At 44.5% G+C, this 26932-nt stretch overlaps 1 protein-coding gene across 3 annotated transcripts in view; it reads left to right on the forward strand.

Moving 5' to 3' along the window:
• Positions 1–26932, forward strand: part of PNPLA7 (patatin like domain 7, lysophospholipase) — a 255620-nt gene that overhangs the window by 94708 nt on the left and 133980 nt on the right. For all 3 annotated transcript variants that reach the window (XM_075015265.1, XM_075015266.1, XM_075015267.1), the window contains one exon: positions 13539–13652. In XM_075015265.1, the coding sequence (XP_074871366.1) occupies positions 13539–13652 (114 nt within the window). The remainder of the gene's footprint in view (positions 1–13538; positions 13653–26932) is intronic.

Genomic DNA, 26932 nt, shown 5'->3' on the forward strand with positions numbered 1-26932 from the left:
TGGTGTACTCCCCGATGTGAAAGATGACTGACACAGGCATTGGCACCAACACAGCCTTTTGGAACAAAGTCTGGACACCGCATGTGAAGCAAGTAGGAGGGCTTATTATACACAGCGTTGGTGGAGCGTTACTTTGTCCATCAGGACTCAGTGGGGCACTGCCAGACAATAGGTTACAATTGATTTATATAGATTATTGATGAGCAGGGGGAACTACGGCATAGGCGTTACCCAACTTGGATAGGTCATAGCAGCAAGACGAAATGAGAGCAATAGCTAAAAAAAAAATTACTTAGTATCCCTGCCCATAGCTTATAGAACATTTTGTCTCTAGTACAAGTGGTTTTTCTTAACTAGTTACTTAAACAAAGCAGACATGTAACCACATCTGTGTCTAATTGGATGGATGATGCATCTACAAGAGTAATGATGGTGCCTTCACATGGGCATATCCAGGGGTGCTTATCTAGAAGATCAAAGCGAAAGAGACAGTAACAGCATAGAACAAAAATGTATTTGTGTTGAGTACCAGCCTGAGATAGCAAATGGGATAGTGCTACATCCTGATTCTCTCTTGCATGACCTCTTCTTGAAATGCGGTTGCCAGGGCAACTGTCCCTCCCTCCAAACTCCAAGACCCTGTCTGCATTGGGACAACTTTCTCTGGGTCTTATGAATGAGAAGAGTGGGGGACAAGCAGGAATAATCTTCCACTCATGCTAATTGGGTTTCTGAACTACAGAATTATAGGCCTTTTCCAGACTTTAGGATTCGAATAGGGGGTCTTTAGCAGAATACCATAGCCTGCCTCAGAAATTTCCATCCTACACAGCCGTAGGCATGGACCATGGCATCTCCATCTCTGATGGCACAGTGCCCGACAGTCGGCCGTGTGGTCAGTCCAGCACAGGGGCAAGCCGATAATGATAGAGTATCTGTCTCCATCACTGTGATACTGCTCTCAGGCACCATCAGCATTGGTGTCTCCTTGCTTAGGCACCAGTTACTCATCAGATTTGGATAAGTAGTCATCACTTTCTAGGTGCATCAAGTACCATGCCCAGCACCATAGCTTATGGCACATGCTGGCACCAATATCACCCTGGTCTCAGCAGTGGCAGGCACTCACTCAGTGGCCCTTTTGGACCCCATGGGCCTATCACCAGTCTCTGAGGCATGCCTCTAGGGCCACATCGGTGGTTTTCTGTGCCTCGCGTTGGCCACCTTCGACTGGAATCAGTCTCTGAGGGATCAGGCGAATGCTCTTGCACACATGGTACCAAGTACAGCACTGAGACCTCTTCTTGTGGCAGCCAGTGCAACATCAGCACCCGAGACTACTGTGGAATCTCTGGCAGTGTCTGCGTCCCCCTCCTGGGAGCCAGAGGGCCAAGAGGATCCTCTTCTAAGAGCCTCCTTTTCCCCATACTTGGTGATAGCTGGTACCTGCACCATGAGGTGCCCCGCTATGGCCAGCATGAGTCACCAAAACCACTTCAGGCACATGGCAAAGAACCTGCATGTGCAAGCAAAGGAAATCATTGAGGATGCAGACCCCATGGTGGGTAAAGTCACCCTAGAGGGTCCCTCAAGAGCAACTTGTTTCTTTTAAAACAACGAGAAGTCCTGTGGTACCTTATAGACAAACAGATATGTTGGAGCATAAGCTTTGGTGGGCAAAGACCATCTGACGAATCGGGTCTTTGCCTATGAAAGCTTACGCTCCAACATATCTGTTTGTCTATAAGGTGGCTACAGGACTTCTCGTTGTTTTTGCGGATACAGACTAACACGGTTACCCCTCTGATACTTTACTTCTTTAAACAGGCTTCATTCTGCTTTCACTGAAGAATATGACAAAATTGTTGATTTCAGTGGAATATGACTGAGCTTTTCATCCTGTCCCGTTGGTTTGTGCCACAAAAGACCATGTGTTCCTAAGCTGTTAGTGCATTGCTCAAAAGTCTGAGGGAGCTCCTGCTGATGTAATCGCTCACTGTTTACATTCGGAATCACCAGATAGCCATTAGCCACTGTAGTGCTCATTCATGGGGTCTCAGGGAGACATAAACCAAGTCTTATCAAAAGTTATTCAAAAAACTAAAATCCAAGTCAACTCCAAATGTCTCCATTGCAACGAACTCCATCTTTCCCATAACTGCTCATTGTCTTATCCAGTAGGGGGCAGTACTGTGCCTTAAAACAGATTTTACCTCTTACCTATATAAAAGTCCCTACCTTATATAAACCAGGAACTGCCTGAGGTAGGCATGGGACACTAAAAAATGCAAGATGGGGAAATGAAACTAAGGCTATGTCTACACTAGCCCAGAAGATGGACCCATTTGGTTGATCTTCTGGGGTTTGATTTTGCACATCTGGTAGGGACACACGAAATGGATCTCTCAGGGATCAGTTTAGCTCTGAACTCTTCGTGAGCTAGGTCAACAGGAGAAACTCTCCCTTTGACCTTCTTCCCTAAGGATGGATTTGTAAGCTGAGTGCAGATAAGTTGATTCTAGCTACATGGTTGCCATAGCTAGAATTACATATCTGCAGTTGATTTACGGTGCCTAGTGAAGACACATCCTGAAAGAATCTCTAGATGAAATGTGTGATCAAGAGGGAAGAGAGAGAGAGAATGTGGAAGGTCCTGAGAAAATCCTGGAGAGGAAGGGAACACATGGAAGATAAGAGCAGGAGCTGGGAGGATTAATGCCTGAATATGAATATTCTTTAGTCGGCCTCAGATCAGTAAGTCAGACATGCAGTTTGGTAAAAAGGTACTGCTCAATTTAGACAAATCTGATCTGTGGGATAAATGAGTACTGGATATGCACTGGTCCTTCACGCGATGTAGGATAGAGTTGTGTGGGTTTAAAATCTGTATTAAACCCTGTATGGAGAGCAATGGAAAATTGTCCTTCAAAACCCATTACCTCTTCTGCTTACGTTTGCTACAGTGCAATGATACACTTTTGCCTTAAAGCTTAGTTTTGTTTAGTTCAATGTGGCTATTCACAGGATTAAAGGTAACCGGTACTTTAGTACTGTGCTGGATTAGGGTTATTGTTACCAAAAAAGAGGCGAATTCAGAGCAATTGAGCCAAATTGTAGCTAATAGCCACTTGCCAAATTTTACTTTAGAAATGTGACAGTTGGAGGCCTGTCAGTGGAAAAGTGAAAAGAGTGGCTCACGTAAACAAGGTCCAACAGGTTTTTTTCTTTCAAAAGACAAAGTAAGAGCTTCTGTGGTAGGTGGGATCATGAAGTGAGTGTATCACTGTTTGACAGGTGAGCTACAGAGGGTCTAGGAGGGAGTTTGGGTTGGGGGCTAGAGGTGGGCTCTGGCCCTGAGGTGCTTCCCTAAACAGCTCCTGGCTGGCAGCACCCTCAGGCAGGATTTCTTGCCTTCCAGCAGCCCAGGTCACTCAAAGCAACTGGTTGTTCAATGTGGGAGGCTTTGGTGTGGTGCCCCCATCCTCAGCAAAATGTCTCAGTCCTGTTGGCCAGAAGCCAAGGAACAGGAACTGAGAAACTGTGCTGTGCTGCAACCTCTCCCAGCAAAATCTTTCAAAATCTCAAAAATTGCTGGGGGTTGGGGGAGCAAGGGAAGCTCCCAACTCGCTCCAGCACTGAGAGCCACAGGGAACAGCCAGATGCTTTGAGTGGTGGTGCTCCGAGCTGCAGGGGCAAGCTGTGGGCTGGATTAAAAGGCTTTGTGGGTTGTATCTGGCCCGTGGGCTGTAACTTGCCCACCCGTGCAATATACTCATGCATGAAGCGCCAGAGATGGTTTTGCAGCCTTTTTAATAGAATACTGCGACTGCTGACAGGACCAAGCACCATCTAGCTCATTCCTGACAGAGGTTGTCTAACCCGCTCCTTGTGGAATATCCATCATTGGAGGTTTTTAATCTCCCTTGGAAATTTATCCCAGACCTTCACCACTCTGACAGTTTTTCCTAGTGTCCAACCTAAATCTCCTTTGCTGCAATTTAAGCCTGTTGCTGCTTGTCCTGTCACCAGAGTTTAGACATCTTTTTCCCCTCCCTCTTGCTAGTAACAACCTTATAGATACTTGAAAGCTGTTGCCACGTCCCCTCAGTCTGCTCTTTTCCAGACTAAACAAACCCAATTCTTTCCATCTTCCTTCATAGGTCATATTTTCTGGACCTTGAATCATTTTTGTTGTTCTTCTCTGGACCTTCTCCAATTTTTCCACATCTTTGCTGAAGTGTGGTGCCCAGAACTGGACATGGTACTCCAGTTGAGGCCTGATCAGTTCAGAGTAGAGTGGAAGAATTACTTCTAGTGTCTTGCTTGCAACATTGCTGTTTAATGCATTCCAAACTATTGGCTTTTTTTGCAACAGGGTCTCACTGTTGATTCATGCTGAGCTTGTGGTTCATTATGACCTCTAGATCCCTTTCAGCAGTACTTACTCCTTCCTTGTCAATCATCTTTCATTTTGTATGTGTTCAATTGATTGTCTGTTCCTAAGCAGAGTGCTTTCTATTGGTCTTACTGAATTTCATCCTATTTACCTCAGATCAGTTCTCCATTTTGCCCAGATCATTTTGAACTGTCATTCTATCTCCAAAGCACTTGCAACCTCTCCCAGCTTTTAGTGTCATCCTCAAACTTTATAAGCATATGCCAGTATCTAAACTGATGATGAAGGTATTTAATAGAACTGGTCGCAGAACTGATCCCTGCAGAACCGATCCCTGCAGAGCCATCTTATGCCTTACCAGCGTGACTGTGATCATTTGATAGCTACTGCGTGGGAACAGTAATCCAGCCATTTACGCACCCATCTTATAGTAGTCCTGTCTGGACTGTATTTCCCTTTTGTATTGGTAAGAAGGTCATGTGAGACTATATCAAATGCTTTACTAAAGTCTAGATGCGCCATATATACCTCTTATCCACAAGAGGTTTGATAGCTTTCTTTGATAGGCTAGCAACTTATCAGGCTGGTGTGACTTGATTTGTTCTTGATGCTGACCATTGCTTATTACCTTATCTTTGAGATGTTTCCAGATGGATTTATTCCTTTACCTTTCCTAGAACAGAAGTCACGCTGACTGGTTTGTAGTTTCCTGAGTTGTCGTCATTTCTCTTTTTGTATATGGACACTATATTTGCCCTTTTCCACTCTTCTGGAATCTCTCTGGTCTTTCATGACTTTTCAAAGATGATAGCTCATGACTGAGATATCTGCTCAGTCAGCTCCTTGAGTATTCTAGGATGCATTTCATCAGGTCTTATTGATTTGAAGATATCTAATTTTTCTAAGAAATGTTAAACTTGTTCTTTTCCTGTTTTAACTTTTGAAACGACACCCTTTTCTCCAGCATTTACTATTGTAAGCTTCCAGTCACCACCAACCTTTTTGGTGAGAACTGAAACAGAAATTTGTCATTTCAACGTTTTCTGTTACTTTTTCATTGAGTAAAGAGCCTACCTTGGTCTTCCTCTTCCTTCTAATAAATTTGTGGAATGTCTTCTTGTTACCCTCTGTGTTCCTAGCTAGTTTGAGCATGGTGTTTTGCTGTTTCAGTGATGCGTAAAGGAGGTCTTAAGTATGTGTACATGCGTGATTGAGAGATCAGTTTTCCCTCGTGGTGGCATTCAGGGCAGCTGTAGTGCCCCCCTGTGACATCTCTCTGACATCACATATATACCCCTGCTGATCCCAGCCCTGCTCAGTTCTTTCTTTCCACCAGTAATGGTCTTAGAACTTTGGTTCATGCTTTGCAAGTACTGAATTCCCCTAGTTCAACAGACTGTATTGTAGTGTAGATTAGATTTATTGTTCTGTAGGTAGTAGTTAGCTAAGTGCAAGAAGCATATGCCAGAAGCGACCTGCACACTGCATGTCTTAAGTGGCCAGGAGAAGGCCATCTCCCTGATAAGTGCTTTCTTTGCTGAGGGTTTAAACCGCAAACAAAATGAGAGAGGGATCAGTGGATTAAACCCATTCTCATGGAGTCAGTGTGCTGTCCACAGTCTCAGTAGATGGCCTGCACTTCTTTGGTGTGCAGTGTGCCAGTTTTGGTGTGGGAGGCCTTAGCACTACACTGCGAAGAACAGCAAGGACATCAGTACTGATTTCCCAAGCATTGAACCAGCTCCTCCATCCAGCATGGACCTCATTCCCCGATACCAAAGAAAAAGAAGTGGACGGAGAGAGGCCACGCTCCACCCCGAAGGCTGGACAAGGTTCCAGAGTTGACCTGTGCAGCACCAGCCCTAGTGAAGCCTAGTGATTCAGCCCAGGCACCATTGACTCTGATCCCCAGGATGGGACCACTGAGTCTGGTATCTATGGACTCTCTGAAGGCTTTGGTGGTGGATGAGGGTTTGGGCCTCACCTCCGCACCAGGTGCTTTTGAGGCAGCATGTGGTCTTACCAAACTGACAGTGCTGATCTCTTTTGAGCTAAAACAGCCCATGCTGGGACAGTCTACGGTGCTGTTTTTGGGCCTGGCACTGCCTGCTGCTCCCTTCACCAGGCATTGGTGGCACCATTAACATTGATGCACTTGGCACTGATGGTGGGATCGACCACTGATTGAGGCTTCTGGTGCACCCTCTACCTCTCTTGTTGGCACCCAGTGCAGCTTTGGTGCTGACAACGCTGTGGCAGTGATGGGGTCTCATGAGGGGCCTTTCTGGCACCACCGTCATCTACTCCACTGTGGCTAGCATCGGAGTACTCTCCTACTTCAGATTCAGAGTCCACCACCTGGACTCCTTGGCAGCACCAGTGAAGACTTTCACCTCTTCAGTGACAGCCTTTTGGACTCCCTGGGCTTACCACCAGAGCCAAAGGCAATATCCTGAGTCTAGGGCTGCTTTGGTGACATTTATCTGTGCCGTGCGATCAGCCACATTTTGTGACCCCTACACCTCCCCTGATACAGGAGGTTCCTATGCCTTGTGGGGCCACATCCGTGGTGGTGCCTCCTCGAGTCATCACTCAGTCACATCTGCAGGAGGTGAGGTGTCAGAGGACCCAGAAGAGCAGCAAGAATAGGCCTTTTAGAGGCATCGTCTTCCTGGTCTCCAAACAAAGTGGTGGCAGTACATCCCTGTCATACCCGTGTATGAATGTGAGGGTACACCAGGACCTGTTGAGGGAGGGTGGCCCAGGGGTTAAATTTGCAGGCTGAGGAAATGGTGTACTTGGACCTTATTTTGGATGTGCTGGCACCAGAGGGCTCAGCCAAGGTGGCCTTCCTCATTATAAAGACAATTCAGAGCAACATGAAAAAGTTGTGGCAGACTCCAGCATCAGTTGTGCCCATTGCAAAGGGAGTATAACAGCACTACTTAATACTGTGTAGGGGGTTCAAACGCTTATACACCCACTATTGGAATAGAGAGAAGTAACACATCTCAAATAGTTACAGAGGTAAGTAACTGTCTTTTTTTGGCAACAAAATTTGGTAGTGTAGATGCAGCCTTAGACATTTCAGTTTTTAATCCCAGTTAGACACTGGGTACATCTACACTGTAGCTCAACACATGAGGCTAAGCTATGTCAGCTGTCTTTGGCTCTTGGGGCTCTGGTTAAATGGCTGTTTAATTGCTGCGTAGATATTTGAGCATGAGCTGGGAGCCTTGGCTCTGGGACCCTGTGTGGATCAGGGTCGCAGAACTTGGTCTCCATCCCAAATCCAGATGTCTACACTACATTTCAACAGACCTTTAACCTGAGCTGGAATCAGCTGATGTGGACCAGCAGTGGGTTTTTAATTGCAGTGTAGAAGTCATACTCGATATGTTCATGAGCGTTTACAACATTGGGAAGAGGGTCACGAAAAGCTAAACACATCTTGGAGAGAGCTGGGAAAAAGGAAATTTTGTCTGTTTTCAAAAAATAAAATGGCATACAAAATAGTGAGTTTAGTGTAACACAGCAATGCATGTGCAGCCCGGGAAGTGATAATAGTAAGGATGAAAACACAGCCTTAGCTCTTAATCACATGCATTATGATACAGTCCTTAATTATGTGATCACATTCTCATATAATACAGTATATTAAAACACTCTCCAACTTTAGATATGCCTGGAGGATGGTGCATTATGATTCTCTTCTATACTTATTCATTATTACAATGTCAAATTTTGTGTATTTGTATTATTGTGGGCTTACCGAAACTTTGATATATTACCATAGGGTTGTTTTTTTTCCTTTGGTATTGATGTGCAATATGCTATTGCATAAATATTCCTGTAGTTACATGTCTATTTGTGTTTTTAAAAATCTTATCTAATGAGAGGAATTAATTCTGTTAGAAGAGTTTAATGGAATCTTGAATGTGGGAACAAATTATGAACAACATAATGATAAAAGAAACACTGTTCTAATTCTTTTCTACTCTAAGAGCTATTCTGTGAAGAATTGACACAGATGCTGGAGGAGATACGGAAGAGAGATGTGTTGATCATTGAAGGAGATTGGAATGCAAAGCTTGGAACAGATAACGAAGGTTGGGAGAGAGTCACAGGAAGGTTTGGATACAGAGAAAGAAATGAACAAGGTGAGAAACTACTAGAGTTTGCTGCGGAGCATGATCTGCAGCATGAGATTCCAACAGAAGGGCTGTAGGAAGTGGACGTGGCGATCGAATAACAGGAACTCTCAGAACACGATAGATAAGATTTTGATAAGAAGATGATGGGTAACATCAGCGCAGAAGTAACAGACTTTCCAAGGAGTGGATATAGACTCGGGCCACAGTCTAGTGATTACAAACATCGAGATAAAACTCAAAAGAAAGTGTAAGACACAGCTTAAGAAAAGAAGAGATGTGGCGAGGCTAGGCGAGGAAGAAATATGGAACGCATACAGAGCAGCATTTGAAGAGAAGATTAGGAATGCGGGCACAGAGAATGACCTAGATAAGAAAGTTGAAGGGATAGCCGCGGCAATAGAACAATTGAGCAGACTGATCCAGAAGAAGAAAAGATCAATAAGAAGTGGATTACACAGAAGACACTGAAGTTGGTCCAAGAGAAGAGAATGTTGAGGATCAGAAGGGATGTTTCCGAGAGGGCAAAAGAGGAACATATAGTGAAATGCAATGAGGTAAGTAAAGAGGCCAGAAAGGAAAGGCCACTGTTAGAGGAGTGGTGTGAAGATACAGAGAGGTATAACGGCGAATGTAAGATCAGGGAGGTGCATAAAATGATTAGGAATATTAACAGGAAGTGGCAGCCGGAGAAGATGGCAGTCAAAGATGAGAACAAAGAGGTGCTCATGAACAAAGAGAAGATTGTGCAGCGATGGATGAGATATTGCACTGATTTGTACAAAACACAGTTGGACCCATGTGCCTCAGAGAGACTGATGGAAGAAATGAAAGAGATCTCTCCACTGAGCATCGAGAGAGAGAGACCTATATTTTGAAGGAGGAAGTAGAAAGAGCAGTGAAATGACTAAAGAACAAGAAGAGCCCTGGAAATAAGATCACAGGAGAGGTGATCAAATACAGCGGAGAAAGTACGATTCAGGAAATACACCGACTGTATGATATAGCATGGAAAGAAGGGAAGGCACCTAAAGAATGGACAAGATCCATGCTAGTGACAATACACAAGAAAGGAAGTACATTGGAGTGCGAGAACTACAGAATGATTGCCCTAACGAGTCATCTAGGCAAGGTGCTGATGATGATACTGATGGAGAGACTAAGATCACAGACAGAGGAACGTCTAGCGGACGAGCAAGCAGGGTTCAGGAAAGACAGAAGTACCATACAGCAGATAATTGGCATTACGACTGGTAGTAGAGGAAGCTCGATGCAAGAACAAGAACATCTACACTTACTTCATTGACTTTCAGAAGGCATTTGACAATATAGATCAGAAAGCCACTTGGACAGTGTTGGAGTCATATGGAGTAGATAGCAGACTGATATGGTTGTTGAAGGATATCAATGACCATGTGGAGGCATTGGTGAGAACATTCAAGGACTTGGGAAATTGGTTTAGAATGAATAGAGGTACGAGACAAGGAGATCAGATATTGCCGAGTATCTTAATCACGCATCTAGAGAGAGTGATGGACAAGATCAAGGAAGAGGCAGAAGGAATATCTGTGCATGGGAAAAGAATTAACAACTTGAAGTTCATGGATGATATAGTTATAATTGAGGAAGATGAGGAGAAGCTAGTGAAAGCAGGGCAGGTGCTAAATAAGGAAGGGAAGTGGTATGGACTGAGTCTGAACATTGATAAAACAAAAACAATGGTATTTAGAGATAAAGAAATAGGAAGGAAGATCAGTGTAGATGGGATTGAACTAGAGAACATAGAGAAGTTTACATATCTGGGGAGCCACATAATGTATGATTTACAGTGTAAGAAGGAAATAGCGACTAGAACAGCAAAAGCAAGAGTTAATTTGAAGGCAGTGGATAAGATCTGGAAAAGCAAAGCAGTTAGCTTAGGAACAAAGCTGAGCATCTTGAAAATGTGTATTCAGCAGTATGTTGTACAGATGTGAGAAAAAGGCGATAACAAAATATTCGAAGAGAAGAATATTGGCATTTGAGAGGAGTTGTTGTAGAAACATCCTGAGAATAGGTTGGATGCAGAAGGTCACCGATGAGGAATTACACAGGAAGATACAACCAGAAGAGAACCTCTTGCAGAACATTATACAATGGAAGTTACAGCTATTCTGGCATATTTGCAGAACGAATGACAAAGTAGAAATCAAGACCCTGGTATCTGGCATAATGGATGGCTCAAACAGGAGAGGCAGACCTCACAGAGAATGGGTAGATGGAATAGTAGATTGGTGCAGAGCTAGTCTATATAAACTAAGCCACTCTGCATTGGATAGGGGAGGCTGTAAAGAAATAGTAAGGGAGGCATCAGACACCAACGGGCTCTGAGCCAATGGGTGATGGTGGTGATGATGATGATGATGATGTTCTAATTGTTTCCTTTGGAAAAAGAGATGGAAATTGAAAGTGACATGTCTTTTTATTCTGTTAGTTGCTAAGCCAGAGTAATTTTTATTAGACGATCCATAGTAATTACAGCTGCTCCTCCATCTGCGGTTTTGTTTCCTAATAAATAATGTGTGGATTTTAACTTCAGTAAACAGTTCTTGTTGCTGAACCATCCAGAACTAGGCACCAACCTGTGTTACAAAGCAATGAAATGTGGCTTATCCTTGAGTCCTGAATAATGACATTTCGTACAATGGATTGTCTTATTTAAATATCTGATGGCTTTTCAAAAGGGGAGTGTGTTCCTGGATTTCAACAAAATACAATGAAAACTGACCATTGTCAGTTACTTGCCAAGTAGCTGAATGGGCAGGAATCCAAGTTACTTTAACGAAAACTTGAACTTTGAAGGCTGGGACCCAGAAAGTAATCCATTGCAGTGCCTGTATGTAACAGTGTCCCGGCTTCCATTTTCAGCTCTGTCATTCTGTTCTCTGTAAACATTCATTTCTGTCTAACCATCATACTTAAGAGGTGTGTATGCACAGTTGTGCCTTGTCTGAACTTACACAGCCATATGCCTTGTATGAAATGTGTATAATAAGGGTATCTCTAAAATTGTCTGAGAAGAGTGAGGCTGGGCACATGTGCCCATGGTTTAATGGTTTGCTCCTCATTGCGTTCCTTAATCTTGTAGGATACTTTGTTCTTTCACGGTGTTGTTAGTTCTAATGCTCTGGGAGCAAGGCTGGAAGCTTAGCAGTAACGGCGTGTATACCCTGAGGTTTTGTGTTGCTATACTAGGAGGCTTTGGGCATGTTCCAGTGTATGCAAGGCTGGCTTTCTCTGTTATAGATCCACTACCCAAGCTTTTAAACAATCTCTTGTGGAAACCTCTTTAGTGTGGCAGGCCCCCAATTGACCCCATTCTTCCTTAAGGCTGGGACACATGACTTCCCCACCTCTGAGACTGAGCTCCATCACGCCTGTAGCCTTACTGTAAGCTCTGCCCAGTAAGGCTAAATGTGAGTCTTTGTCACGGACTTATGCATTGCAGGGACTCGTGCAGCTGTTTGAAAATAGCAGGTTTTTAGTCACCCAGAACACAGTATTGAAAGCCCTTGGCTTAGGAGAGAGAGGGTTAAGGCCTAGCCAAGCTGCACTCTGCACCCATTCTTGGTGCTGTTTCTGCTGCTTTCAGTCCCAGGTGGGAGCAGCCGAACTCTTCCAAAAACCCATCTCTTATGCCCTGTCCTGTCCGTTCATGTAGCCATTCTGAGGTTTTGTCTGCAGTGGCATGTTTTGTCAAGGAAAAACACCTTTTGGCAACAAAACTGCATGAGCATTCACATTGCACAGTGATTTTTCTTGGTATCCTCTCTCACCTGTGCCAGCTTCCCACTGTGAAGTGTTGATTGTTCTCTCATTAGAAGGTTTTCATTGTCTCTCTGGATCTTTAAGTGGGCTGGGCCATCTTTGGCCAATCCTTTATTGACCGGTTTGAAGTCCCAGAAAGCTAGGCAACACACCCATCGCCCTATACATTGTCCAATGAGCAGACTGAACCATTCTGACCTCATTGGGTAGCGAGGCAGAGCACAGGGGAAACTGAGTCATGCATAGGCTTAATAAAAAATTATCACAGAAAATTCCTACTTTATCATTCTCCTCATTCATCTTCTATGACTCCTGATAATATGACCACTTGTCTAGTTACAAGCTTTCGCAGCGATGTAACTACCAAACTCTGTTCCTTGTACTCACTGTTTGTAGATGTACAGTGTGGGAAGTTGGTGAAGTTCAAAGGGAATTTTTGTCCTATGACATATTCAGCTTAAATTCCAGCTATTATCATAAAATTCTGGAATTGGAAGGGGCTTCAAGAGGTCATCAAATCCAGTCCTCATCCCCCATGGCAGGACCAAGCACCATCTATATCATCCCTGTTAGAAGTTATCCAACATATTCTTAAATATCTCCACTGATAGAGATTCTACAATCACCCTAGGCAATTTATTTCCATGTTTAACGAAGTGTGATTAGTACAACCCAGATGGAACTTGAATCTACCCACCCTAGCTCCAGAGGCTGATGCCTTAGTCATTAGGCTACATGATGACATCAAAAAATGAACTGCCTAGACAAAGGCTCTAATGCTGGACTCTTAGATTAATAACCTGGTGCACTACCAAGTGACTTAGCCAGGCTTGCTAAAAAAAAAAAAAAAAAGAAAAAAAGACAGTGTACTGTCAAGTTAGCTCTGTGAAGAGCAGCAGTCTACCTAGATGAGGGAATGGGAACACTCATTTGTCAAAGATTGACTAACCGGTTTTCCTGCAGCTGGATGTATGTACAGTAAGGTATCAACACAAGTACACTCAGTAGCACTGGGCAGGTTATTCTACTTAAGCATATGTTTGCAAAAATTAGTGGGGGAAAGGCCAGAGGTGAGTAGTTGATTCCAGTGGCCAAGTGGTTCTGGTCTGCTTTGTTGCATTTGTATTTGGACAGGGCTCTGAGATTTACTTTGAAGTCTTAGCTGTATTTTTTTTCTTTGGCAGGTGGAAGCATTAACCCATCAGCCTAGAGCCACAACAGTCCATGCAGTCCGAGACTCTGAACTTGCCAAACTACCAGAGGGCGCACTGACATCTATCAAACGCAAATTCCCACAGGTAAGGATACTGACAGACTTCTATTTCCTGCATGCTCCACGAGCAGCAGCCTGGTTGTCTCTCTTATGAAGACAAGAGTAATATTCCCTCTGTGGATGGATTTTCTCCATCTTGGTAGCTGTAAATGAGGTTTTTTCTGGGCGTATCTCTGTGACTGTTGTTGAATTCTCACCTGCTGTTCTGGGCATTCCGGGTGGATCTAAGTGGAGGTGCTGATAACTGGAAAGTGTAGATGGTGTGTAAACAAGACACGCTTTGTTTCAGAAGATAAACTAGCAAAGGGAGTTACTTGCACAGTGCAGGTTATTTTTAATAGTCTATAAAGAAAATCAGGCCATGAATACTAATACTTTCTGAGCTGGTGAGCATGTTTAGTGATATAGGAGTTCTTTTGTCCAGGTGCCGTTAAACATCCAAAGGAAAAGGAGATGCTTCACTTCCTTTGGGAGGCGATTCTTCAGCTGAACAGCTCTTACTGCTAGGGGATTCCCTCCCTTTAGAGCTCTGTCTTTTTGTATCTGGTTTTGTATTGCTTTTTAGAGATTGTACTTCATCATAAAGGTAGCAAAAATGCTTAAACATTTAAAGATTGTCCCTTCCCTATAGCCTGTGCAGGAGTTTTATGAGATTATTCTCTGCAATTTAGAATGTGTATTCCTGCATTTAGATGCAATGGTATTTTGTTTTGCATTGGGGTTATTGTTGGTGGGATATTTTATCAGGCTGCTTCAGCAAAGCTTCCAAAATTTTACTGATCAAAATTAATCTTTTTGGTCTCTAAATAGATCGCAAAACTGGTGCTTATGTTGGAAGGTGTCTTTTGAATTCCTGTGCTTGTTTATTAGTCAGGTTAAGATTTTTGTCATGGTTACTTTTAGTAAAAGTCATAGACAAATTTCAACCAGTACATCAAATTTTATGGAAACCTGTGACCTGTCCACGGGGGTGGGAAGAACTGACAGGCAGAGCCTTGCCATTGGGGATACAGCAGCAGCTGACAGCTTCTCTGGCTTTGCTGCTGCAGGTGACAGGCTAAGCCAAAGAAGTCTTATGTCTGTTAGTCTTGTGACCTCCGTGATGAATTCATATCCTCCATTATTAGGCACTGGGGGCCAGGGATGTCTTCTGCCTATGCTCTAAGACTGTCTTGGTATCAGCCAGACCTCTAAATTCAACATACTGTTACTTGGGTCACTTCTAGCATGTGGCTACGGTCATCAAAAAGGATGCATGTTGGGAATGATGGCCATACCACCAGCCCCACTGGATAGTTAATTATGGTACAACGTGCTAGGCTGGTATGTCCTGATTTGCTTCTCCGTATTGTGCTCTCCAGTGACTTTGAGTGTAAGAAAATAGGGCTGGTAGAATCACAAACAGCTTCTCTCCCTGCTTTCACTGGCATTGCTGTCAGAAGATTTTTCACATACTGGAAGAACAGAGAAATCCAGGAGTGTGTACTCTTTTAAGTACAGCCTGTTTCGTGCTTGACAGTCTTGCTGAATAGTCATATTTCTTAATTTGTATTGACTGCCCAGATGTACTTTTTTTCTTATGTTGGCTGCAACAGTTAGCATTAGAAAATTCTACTGTAATGTTTTAGAAATCCAATGATATTTTAGTACAGCCTGCATGAGATCTCTGGCATTCGTCATCAAATGGATCTCCTCCGGGATCGCACAGCTTTTTTCTCTGCACGCTGCCTGACCAGCTCCTTACTCTCCTATGTACGCTGTGATTTGGGGTTCTGTAGCATACACCAACTAATATCACATCTTGTGCTTTATTTATTAGGACATTGATTCATGTGCATTCGGGATAGCTTCCTTCTGAGTTATCAGTGACTCAAAGACATCATGTTTTTGTCATAGAGTTCCCTTTCCTTCCCCTTTGTCCTTTCAGTCATTCTTAAATAGGTTATAATAATTGCTTTTAACATTTCTGTTGTGTGAATCTGCCCACCAGGTTTAAGCAGTACCAACTGGATTTCATTTGTGCTCACAAATGAGTAATTCTAATTCCATTTGTTTGCTACCCCGGCTCTTACCATCATCAGAAAAGGCAATTCAGGGATGTTTTTTCATGGTGTCCTTTGATTACTTGTTAAAATCCAGATTTTTTAGAACAAAATTTGTGCTGCATGCACATATCTTCTGCTCTTTTTACTCTCTCCTGTTAATGTCCTTCTGCCTACTGTAGTCAGCTGGTGCTTCAGAGATTGTCCTCTTCTACTGAGATTGGGCCATCCAAATTTTAGAGCCCCCTCTTCCCACTGAATGTCAACTAAAGTTTTACAAATGAACTCCTCCCCCTACATCAGTGGCGGGGAATCCCTGGCCTGCAGTCTGGATCCAGGCCATGGCTTATCTGGATGTGGACTACAAAGCTTGGGGCTCCCCTCTATAGCATCCAGCTTGCAACGGAGCGGAGGGTTTAGAGCCCCAAGCCTCATGGGGCAGATCATGCAGGCCAGGGACCCCAACTGGCCCTTGTCCTAAAAAAGATTCCCCACCCCCTGCCCTATACCACTGTGTACCTAGCTAATGATTCCCATTCAGCATCTTGTGCCTTCTGTCAGCCTTTGTTCATGGGACAGGAAGTATCACAGAGAGCTTAGGCATTCTTCTAGAGCTCTCTTCTGAGTTCCATGAAGTAATCTATTTGTGAATTATCCCCAGATTTAGGGTCACTGATGCCAATATGAATAATCAACAGTGGGTCCCTGCCTGTCAACTTCTGAAATCTATCTAATCTTAGAGTATGTGTCGTGTCTTGGCAGCGCACTGTCCTGCTGTCTGCCTGTTCCTTGCAGAGCATTTTTTTTTTAATTCTTCTGAATGTTGAAGATCATCTGTCTGGTTTTGGACTGTTGGAGCGCTGCTTCGCTGGTAAGCTAGATTTTCTTACAGGTTTGGCTGAGTTGCCACCCACAGGTCTGTTCTGTACAGCTTTTGGTTTCCGTTGACTAGCTGGATCTTGAGAGGCATCTTCCACAATTTCCATGTGGAGGATCTCATAAGCCGTGTCTACACGTGCACGCTACTTCGAAGTAGTGGCACTAACTTCAAAATAGCGCCCGTCATGGCTGCACGTGTTGGGCGCTATTTCGATGTTAACATCGACGTTAGGCGGCGAGATGTTGAAGCCGCTAACCCCATGAGGGGATGGGAATAGCGCCCTACTTCGAAGTTGAACATCGAAGTAGGGACCGTGTAGTCGTTGCGCATCCCGCAACATCGAAATAGTGGGGTCCGCCATGGCAGCCATCAGCTGAGGGGTTGAGAGACGCTCTCTCTCCAGCCCCTGCGGGGCTCTATGGTCACCGTGGGCAGCAGCCCTTAGCCCAGGGCTTCTGGCTGCTGCTGCGGCAGCTGGGGATCCATGCTGCATGCACAGGGTCTGCAACCAGTTGTCAGCTCTGTGGATCTTGTGTTGTTTAGTGCAACTGTGTCTGGGAGGGGCCCTTTAAGGGAGCGGCTTGCTGTTGAGTCCGCCCTGTGACCCTGTCTGCAGCTGTGCCTGGCACCCTTATTTCGATGTGTGCTACTTTGGCGTGTAGACGTTCCCTCGCAGCGCCTATTTCGATGTGGTGCTGCGCAACGTCGATGTTGAACATCGACGTTGCCAGCCCTGGAGGACGTGTAGACGTTATTCATCGAAATAGCCTATTTCGATGTCGCCACATCGAAATAGGCTACTTCGATGTAGGCTTCACGTGTAGACGTAGCCGTACTGGTTGGGCACGTCTAGCTGTTTTACCCTTCTCTAATGGCCACAGCCTGCCCATCCTTTGGTTTCCAGCCATGTAGAGTGCTGCTGTGATCACTTGCCTCTGGGGCAACAAACACCTGAGCTGCCTCTCTGACTTCTTTTTTTTCTCTCCAGGTCCTAGGTGATCTGCTTCTTTCTTCCTCTGCTTCTCTGATTTTCATTAGCATCTCTGTTTGTTTCTCCAGTCCAAGAATTTTCTCTGGCAGAGCACTGCACAGTTCAGGCAGAGGAAAGACAGGAAAGAAACATGACACCTGTGTTGTTGGTCGTCACCGGCCATCATGGATTTGCCTGCAGAGCTCAGCCTGGAAGGAAAGTCTCTCCTGCACACTCTTCCTCAACGCTCTCCTATTAGCTGCCTCTGTGCGACAGATTCATTTACAGACGCCTCCCTTGTGACTGTCACTTGACTTGCCTCAGCACCCAAGTGCACAACCACGATGGGACCTGAACCCCAGATAAATCCATTTTACGCTGGATAAAATCTTTTATACAGAGCCAGCTCATATTTTTTCCTCTTTCAGGGTAAAGAGAGATGCACAACTGCTCCTCTGTCCCATCCCCAAGTAACAATTCTTTACACAGGGTTTCTTAATAAACAAAAGTGATTTTATTAAGCATAATTGTAGGATTTAAGTGGCTGTAGGAGAGAGTAGGCAAAACAATGTAGGCTACTGAACAAAATCTGTAAGCTAAGTTTAATACATTTAAGAAAACTTGCTACAAATAATAATTTCTCACCCTAGTTCTTAGTTCAGGTAACATCTTGTCAGGGTTGAGATGTTCTTTCTGACCTGGGCCCAGCAGTTGTCCTTCATTTTGTGGGCCTCTTTAGGCTCTGGAGTGGGGCCAGAAATGAGGGGTTCAGTGTGGGAAGGGGCTGCCTGGATGTGGGCTTTGGGTGTGGAGTCCAGGTCAGAGGAAGTGTGCAGGAGCAGACTGGGCTGGGATTCTGGGCAGGAAGAGGTGAAGGAGCAGTCTGGAGTTAGAGTCTGGGCAAAGGGGGTGTGTGCTTACCTGGCACAACTCCTCCCCTGCTCCCATGCACCACTCTCCACTGCTCTGATTGGCCACTTTTCTAGTCAGTCAGAGCAGTCGGGGAAAAGCCTCTCCACGTAGTGCTTATTGGTCCTGCTTTCTCCCAGCTGGGTGAGCGGTGGCAGCGTGTGGAGCCCAGAATCTTCAAAAAAAAAAAAAAAAATCCTTGCAAAGGGTGAAAGGGTTCATCAACCATTTAGATATTGGCATAGAAAGTATGCTTACTAAGTTGGCAGATACCAAGCTAGGAGGGGTTACAACTGCTTTGGAGGATAGGGTCAAAATTCAAAATGATGTGGATAAATTGAAGAAATGGTCTGAGGTAAACAGGATGAAGTTTAATAAAGTCAAATGCAAAGTGCTCCACTTCGGAAGGAACAATCAGTTTCACACATACAGAAATGGAAGCGACTGCCTAGGAAGGAGTATGGCAGAAAGGGATCCACAGGTTATAGTGGACCACAAGTTAAATATGAGTCAACAGTGTGATGCTGTTGCAAAAAAAGCAAGCATGATTCTGGGCTGCATTTACAGGTGTGTTGTGAGCAAGACACGAGAAGTCATTCTTTCGCTCTACTCTGCGCTGGTTAGGCCTCAGTTGGAGTATTGTGTCCAGTACTGGATGCCTCATTTCAAGAAAGATGTGGAGAAAATGGAAAGGGTCTAGAAAAGAGCAGCAAGAATGATCAAAGGTCTAGAGAACATGACCTACGAAGAAAGACTGAAAGAATTGGGCTTGTTTAGTTTGGAAAAAAGGAGATTGAGGGGGGACATGATGGTGATTTTCAGGTGTCTAAAAGGGTGTAATAAGGAGGAGGGAGAAAACTTGTTCTTCTTGGCCTCTGAGGACAGAACAAGGAGCAATGGGCTTAAACTGCAGCAAGGGAGGTTTAGGAGAAAGTCAGGGTGGTCAAACACTGGAATAAATTGCTTAGGGAGGTTGTGGAATCTCCATCTCTGGAGATATTTAAGAACAGGTTAGATAAATGTAATCAGGGATGATCTAGACAGTACTTAGTCCTGCCATGAGGGTAGGGGGCTGGACTCGATGACCTCTCAAGGTCCCTTCCAGTCCTAGTATTCTATGATTCTATCCCATTTGTTACAGTCCTTTTTGTTGCTTGTTTTTTCCAGGTATCTCCTGGGGGGTGGGGAGGCCATCTGTAAAGCCAGCTAAAGACCTTCACTGTGTACTTTTGCTGTCTTTTATAGAATTTTCCTAAAGTGGAAAACCTTGTTTGAGTCCCTCCACTCCTTACTGGAAAAGTACAAAATTCAGGATGGATTCCAGAATCAGATGACAAGGTCGCATGTCTTTGTAGTGCCCCAGAGTCCAGGAATCAGTAACAGTGTAGGAAGATCATTCTCCCCTAGTCAGCTGTCTCATGCTAATTGGCCCTTAGTTCTGTGTCTGGCTTCTTTGTTTTTTCTGATGGCCTGGTAATAGGCTTTTGCCATCATGAATCCATTGTTAATAAATCTGCAGTTAATGATACAAAACAGCAGTCATTTAGCATTTTAAAGATTGACAAAATGATTTATTAGGTGATGAGCTTTCAGGAGCTTTCAAAAGCCCATCACCTAATAAATCATTTTGTTAGTCTTTAAAGTGCTACATGATTGCTGTTTTGTTTTGTTAGAATACAGACTAACATGGCTCCTCTCTACAGTTAATGATGTTTTCTAGGGTCTTTAATGCCCTGCAGTGTAGGAGTCAGTCAATTATCATTTAACATGGGTGAAGTGAAGTTGACTAATGAGTTGGTTAGTGGCTTTTAATCTTCAATTACTCCATCTGAAACCCTGAAAAAGTCACGTGTGAAAATATTTGGCTTCATCCTTGTCTGTGCATATCACAACCATATTGCATCCTGGAGCATGGCTGGCAACCACAAAAAAGGGAGGCTGCTGGTTAGGGTTAAGTTGCATTGGCAGAACTGTTCTACAGTATTGGAAGTGTGTACGATGTTTGCATGAGGGCGGGAAGAGGTGCGTTCCAGATTGGGGGCAGAAAAAGAAGAAGGGTAGGGGTTCCCTCAATGTGGTCATTCCACTTTGGCCTGATGGGCTCCTTGCAGGCCTGCATGGTGTTGCAGGTGAGCCCTTAATTAATATTTCCCCTTGACATGTCTATCCATCAGGCAGCTTTGGAAGGATTGATGTATGCTCATCTTGAAAGGTGTCCAAGGACTTGCATTTGTTAATGTCAATATTCTGAGCACAGCTTAGCCACTTGTTCAGGTGCAACCTGCTTTTCTAGGCTGAAGTAAAGTTCTCAGACATTGGCTAGGACAGGTCCAACCCTAATGTCACATGATTCTTCCATCGTAAACTGAAATTGCACTGTGGAAAAATGATTGCTACTGTCATAGACTGACTTCTGTTGAAAGCATCAGGGCGGGACTGATTATAAAATACTATAACAGAGTACTTTTTCCTACACCAACGTTGCTATGAAGTGATACATGTTTCTTTTATAGGAAAAGAGCAGAACTGATTTGGAAAAAAATTCTGTTCGTTATCCTTGGTTGACTTTTTTTTTTTAAATGAAGATTGCTTTTTGTACTGCATTGTTTCTTAGACTGAATCAACTTACTGCCAGTAAATTGTTAATGATGGTGGCCTCTTTATGTGCACATTCACCGTGGGCATGGTGTTTCTGAAAAATATCAGTGAGCAGTGTTTTTTAAAAATGTAAAATTATTTAATGGAAATTAAATTTAAATATGTTTAGCACCATCATCTTTTATAATAAACATAAATATCCCTCCGCCCTCACAGAAGGGGTGTGGACACATTGGAGAGAGCCCAGGGGAGGGGAATGAAACTGATTGGGGGCTAGGCCCATGACTTGTGAACAGTGGCTGAAGGAAGTGGGCTTTTTTTGTGCTCAGAAGAGAAGAGTGAGGGGGGATTTCCTAGCAGCCTTCAACTACCTGAAGCGGGATTCTAAAGAGGATGGAGCCAGGCTGTTTTCAGTGGTGGCAGACGACAGGAGGAGCAATGGTTTCAAATTACAGTGGGTGAGATCTAGTTTAGATATTAGGAAAATTGTTTCACTAGGAGGGTGGTGATGCACTGAAATGGGTTATATAGGGAAGTGGTGGAATCTCTACCCTTAGACGTTTTTAAGACCAAGCTTGACAAAGCCCTGACTGGGATGATTTAATTGAGCAGGGAGTTGGACTAGATGACATGCTGAGTTCTCTTCCAATCATAATCTCCTATAATTCTATGCTAAAATTTTCCCAGCAGTCCAAACTACAGATGAAACAACAAAAAAGACATTTCTCTCTGATATAGTTTTATAACTGAATTCTCATTAAAATGATTTTCAGGATGGTTTACAGTAAAGCAAATTAAATTTTACAGATGAGTGGGGATGCAATTTTAGCCAAGACTCTGGCCTTAGAAGTTCATAACTCATAGAGAGAAATGGTGCTAGAGAATTACCGTTTCCTTGAAATGTAATTGTAGAATGCACATGGATAGTTGAGCATGGGGACTGGAGTAGCTGTTGAACAAGCTGGGTTCTGGAGAAAAGGGATAGCGATGAAATTGAAATTACAGGGGGTGGAGGGAGTGCACAGCTGTGCATTTGTGTTATAACTGGAACAAATTATATGCAATTGAAGTACTGTTTAGCCCACTGTGTTGAAGACTGTTCAGTTCTGAAATTGAAATAAGCCAGTGAGAGTAAGCAAATGTACAGCTTAGAGGATGATGTCTGGTGGGGTTAATCTGTGTGACTATTAAGAGGGCTGGGCAGGAAGCATTTGCAGATTAGGCTTCTGTTTAGAATTTTGCAGTGCTCACGATCACAGTGCCAAATTACTGGGGTGCATTTATCAAAAGCACCTCTGTGACTTGGTCACTCAGAACCAAAGTGTCACTGAACGTGGGTGGGACTTAGGCCTGGTCTGCACTACAGAGTTAGGTCAATGGCACTGTAAAATGTTAGTCTCACTGACTGTTGCTCAGTACATCGATGTAATAACTCCGCATCCACTGGAGAGGTGTAGTGCTTAAGCTGATGTAGTCAGGGTACAATAGTGTCTATGTTGCACTGCACTACTTATATTTCCTGTTGGCTGACAGCCGGAGCCCTACACATATACACTACCCCCACGTGGCTGACAGCTGGCACCACCTCATTCACAGCATTCCAGCTGTCATGGCCCCACCATGCCCCAAAAGTTACGTTGATGGAAATGCTCGAGAGGGGGTGTGCTGTTGACAGAAAGAGCATAATGTGGATGTGAAAGACATTAATGACTTTGATGACAGTATGTCAGCTTAATTTTGTAGTGTAGACATGACCTTAGGTTTTGCAGTGCCCAAGTCTTTCCTGAGAAGGAATTTCCTCAATCGTAACTGTAGCAGCATTCAATCTGACAATCTCTATTAGTGCAATCACATCAGTGCAAGCTTCCTTTCTGATATTCTCACGCTCCTGGACTTACTACCCACATCCTGTCCAGCTCCGGAAACACGATGGATGGTCACGCACACTTCTAACCTCTTTCAAAAGTTGTCTGACATTTTAGAGAGAGTCTCAATTCCATGCCAGATGGCTTGTAGAAATACAAATTTCTTATTAATACTGGTGTAAAGATGTTGCTCTCTGCTAGTGGACAGGAGTGTCTGGCACCAGATGGTGCACATCACAACAGAGAGAAATGAATGATGCATTCCCAGGCGCATTCTTCTGCCTGCAGAGAGAAGCAATTCACTGTCATCCAGCCTTTGCGCAGGCAGGGAAGATCATTTCACAGAGACTTCTCAGTCTTGCCTACATTTTCAAAAACGGTGCCCAGAATTTGCCACTGGTTCAGCTCTGCTGGTGGCTGTGATGCTGGAATCTGTAGTGTACACAAGGACTCAGGTGTGTTTCTCCCCATAACGTCAAACTTCTAATCTCTGTTAAAAATGGCTGGGCCCTGTCTTCAGTACAAGATCTACTGTTGCAATGCACAGTGTAGTAGTCCTGATGTGAGGTTAAAGTCCTGATTCTGACAATACAGAAGAATCCCGAGATAGGCGCACTCAAGGTATGCGAATCTCAGTTTAACGTGATTCTGAGTGGCAGGGAGCTGGCGCCTGGCTCCAGGCTGTCCACCACTCAGGGGAGCCGGGAAACTGAGCAGTACTGCATTGGTCAATTTCCCCTCTCCTGTCAGTGGTGGCGGCCTAGATCCTGACTCTTGGCTGCTTCTACAGACAGGAGGTGGGAAACTGACCATCACAGCAGTGCTGATCAGTTTACTGGCTCCCCCAAGTAATGTGAAATTTAACTTATGCGCAGTTGTTCAGGCATGGAACTTGCGTGTAATTCAGGGGTCTGCTATATGGAGGTAGCCTTAGATGTGCTGAAAAGCTCTAGACTCTTGAGCATTCAGGAGGCCCTTGGCTTTACAGGTCCTTTTGCCCTTGCACTCCCTGTCCATGTCCCCCTTCTCTTGTCTTAAAAATACAGGATGGCTCCACTTTGTCCTGGGGGAAGTACAGCAGCCACAGCTCCTAGCCATGCAGCACATTTCTCAGGAGGGGGAGGCAGGCTTTGTGTTTTGGGTTTCCCCTCTCCACTAGAGAAGAAACCAGTAGTTTCTTGATGGCACTTGGCCACGATTGCTCATGGACCAGAGGGAGTGAGGTAGCTATGTCCTGTTGTCAGGCACTTCCATTGTGATGCAGAATATAGATGGTTGGGAATTAACTGAGAATTTGTTCACCATTAGTATTAGAATTCTTCCCACTGGCTGTGTGTTAGCCTCCCACAGCAAAGAACTTAGCTATTACATGGCATGTTTTGACGGCTTAGCGGAATCTCAGAGGGCTGAAGTCTCAGGTTGGGAATGGCAGCAGCTGTGATTTATACTGGCATCTCAAAGACCGAGGGCCAATCCGTTTGATCAGAAAATGGTTGGCATATTTTAAAACTGTCTGAGGAAATCTCAGGCCAGTTCCTATCTCAGATCCAGAACTGATGTTCTTGTACGTTTCCATGACAGCAGCATGGTGACTCATCCTATGATGGTAAGCAACCTGCTTCTCGCTCACAGGCCATTGGAAAAACAATTTTTCCCCAGCCATTCCAGGGGTTTAAGTTTTGATATAACTAGTAAGGCAAATCGTATGTCCTGGTGGCCGAGGCAACAGACAGGGAATCAAAACTCCTGGATTCTGTTCCTTGTTCTGCCACCAAGATTGGACAAATCACTTAACTGTACTGTAACCATCCTTAACCCTGTGTAAAGTGGAATGGAATAATAAATGAGCGACAAGTGTTTGCTTGCTAATCTCCTTGAGCTGCTCAGGTGAATGGTGTATTCGAAATGCAAAATATGGTTAAATACTATCACTGTTACAGTAGCTTCATATTTTGTAGATGCAAATGGATACCCCTGGGAACACAGTATGCATGGACATTATCTTAAAACAATTCTCAAGTCACTGTCCAAATAATTTCGCTGTAAAGGTGTTTCTTCTACAGTTGAAGCAGTTTGCAGGATTGGGGTTAGCTGTGGAAAACCAGACTCCGCCCAGAAGTGCAGCGCTCGGGTGGCCAGCTGGTGGGCAGGCAGCTGGTCCTGGCAGCATAGGGCTCGGGCAGGTGGCTGGTGGGCAGGTGGTTGGCCCTGGCAGCATGGGGCTGGGGTGTCTGGTCCACATCTAGGGTGGGCAGCTGGGGCGGATGGTGGGTGGGTGGCTGTCTCCGGCAGCGCAGGGCCCTGGTGGCTGGTGAGCAGGCAGCTGGCCCCGGCAGTGCGGGGCTTGCGTTGAACTGAATTTTTGTTAAAAGGGGGTTGGATGATGGTAAAGAAGAAGTGAGGAGGGTGTGAGGGTTTCTCAAAAATCAAAAGGTGAGGAGGCAGGATGCTGAAAAGTTTGGGAACCGCTGATCTAGGAGCTGTAGCACTGCAACAGGTCAGCATGTGGCTGCATGAACTTGGCTGTGTTATATTTGCAGCAGAGTTAGTTGATTTTAACTCCTAAATGAGATCCCAGAATAAGTTAGGCTGGCTATTCACTTGTAGCAGCAGCCAGTATTATTTAACCCCATACGTTAATAAATGTTGTTCTGTTTTATCATCAGTATTCTTTGCTGAGCAAAGTTCAAAGATGGGTTAGTTATGAATACTGATGGCAAGAGTTAAGTTACCAAAGTCAGTCTCCTCAGGGTCGCTGCTGCTGTGATTAGGGCCCCGCCAAATTGATGGTCCGTTTTCGTCAATTTCACAGTCACAGGATTTTAAAAATCTTAAATTTCATGGTTTCAGATATTCCATAGAATCCCAGGGCTGGAAGGGACCTCAAGAGGTCATCGAGTCCAGCCTCCTGCCCCAAGCAGGATCAACCCCAACTAAATCATCCCAGCCAGGACCTTGTCAAGCTGGGACTTAAAAAACCTCTAGGGATGGAAGTTCCATCACCTCTCTAGGTAACGCATTCCAGTGCTTCGCCACCCTCCTGGTGAAGTAGTTTTTCCTAATATCCAACCAGTTCCTCTCTTTCTCTAACTTAAGACCATCGCTCCTTGTTCTACTATCTGTCACCACTGAGAACAGTGTCTCTCCATCCTCTTTAGAGCTCCCCTTCAGGAAATTGAAGGCTGCTATTAAGTCCCCCTAAGTCTTCTCTTCTGCAGACTAAATAAGCCCAAATCCCTCAGGATCTCCTCATTGGTCATGTGCTTCAGCCGCTTAATCATTTTTGTTGTCCTCCGCTGAACCTGCTCCAGCACATCCACATCCTTCCTATGCTGGGGGGGCCCAAAACTGGATGCAGTACTTCAGATGTGGCTTCACCAGTGGTGAATAAAGGGGAACAACAACCTCTCTAGAGCTGCTCAGAATACTCCTCCTAATGCCATCCTGTGCCATTGGCCTTCTTGGCTACAAGGGCACACGGTTTACTCATATCCCAGTCCTTCATCCACTAGAATCCCGAGGTCCCTTTCTGCTGTACAGCTGCTTAGCCAGTTGGTCCCCGTATGAAATTCCGTGATGTTGTAACTGTAGGAATCCTGACCCAAAAGGAGGGTGTGGGAGGTAGCAAGATTATTGTAGGGGGCTTGTGGTTTTGCGATGTTTAATTCTGTGCTGTTTCTGGCAGCAGCACTGCTATCAGAGCTGGCTACCCACTTAGTAGCCATCACTCTCTGAGTACTAAGCTCTGCAAGGAGCACAGACATAAGATTGGTAATACTGCAGACGCCTTAGAATAACCTTTCAGCTCTTCCTGCAACTCCCTTCTGGTTGGGACTGGCAATTTGAGAAATACTGGTTTCCCCAGGAAAATCTGTGTAGTTTTGTGTAAAAGTACTCAAAAGACCAGATTTCATGGCCAATGATGTACTTTTTTTTTTACCGCCATGAATTTGGAAGGGCCCCAAGTACAACTGACAGAATATTTTGGGGAAGCTTTCAAAGAACGTGATTGTCTGGACTTGGTGGGAGAGTGGCTTGAGT

Source organism: Carettochelys insculpta, chromosome 21 (assembly GCF_033958435.1).
Source record: "Carettochelys insculpta isolate YL-2023 chromosome 21, ASM3395843v1, whole genome shotgun sequence".
Classification (NCBI taxonomy): domain Eukaryota; kingdom Metazoa; phylum Chordata; order Testudines; family Carettochelyidae; genus Carettochelys; species Carettochelys insculpta.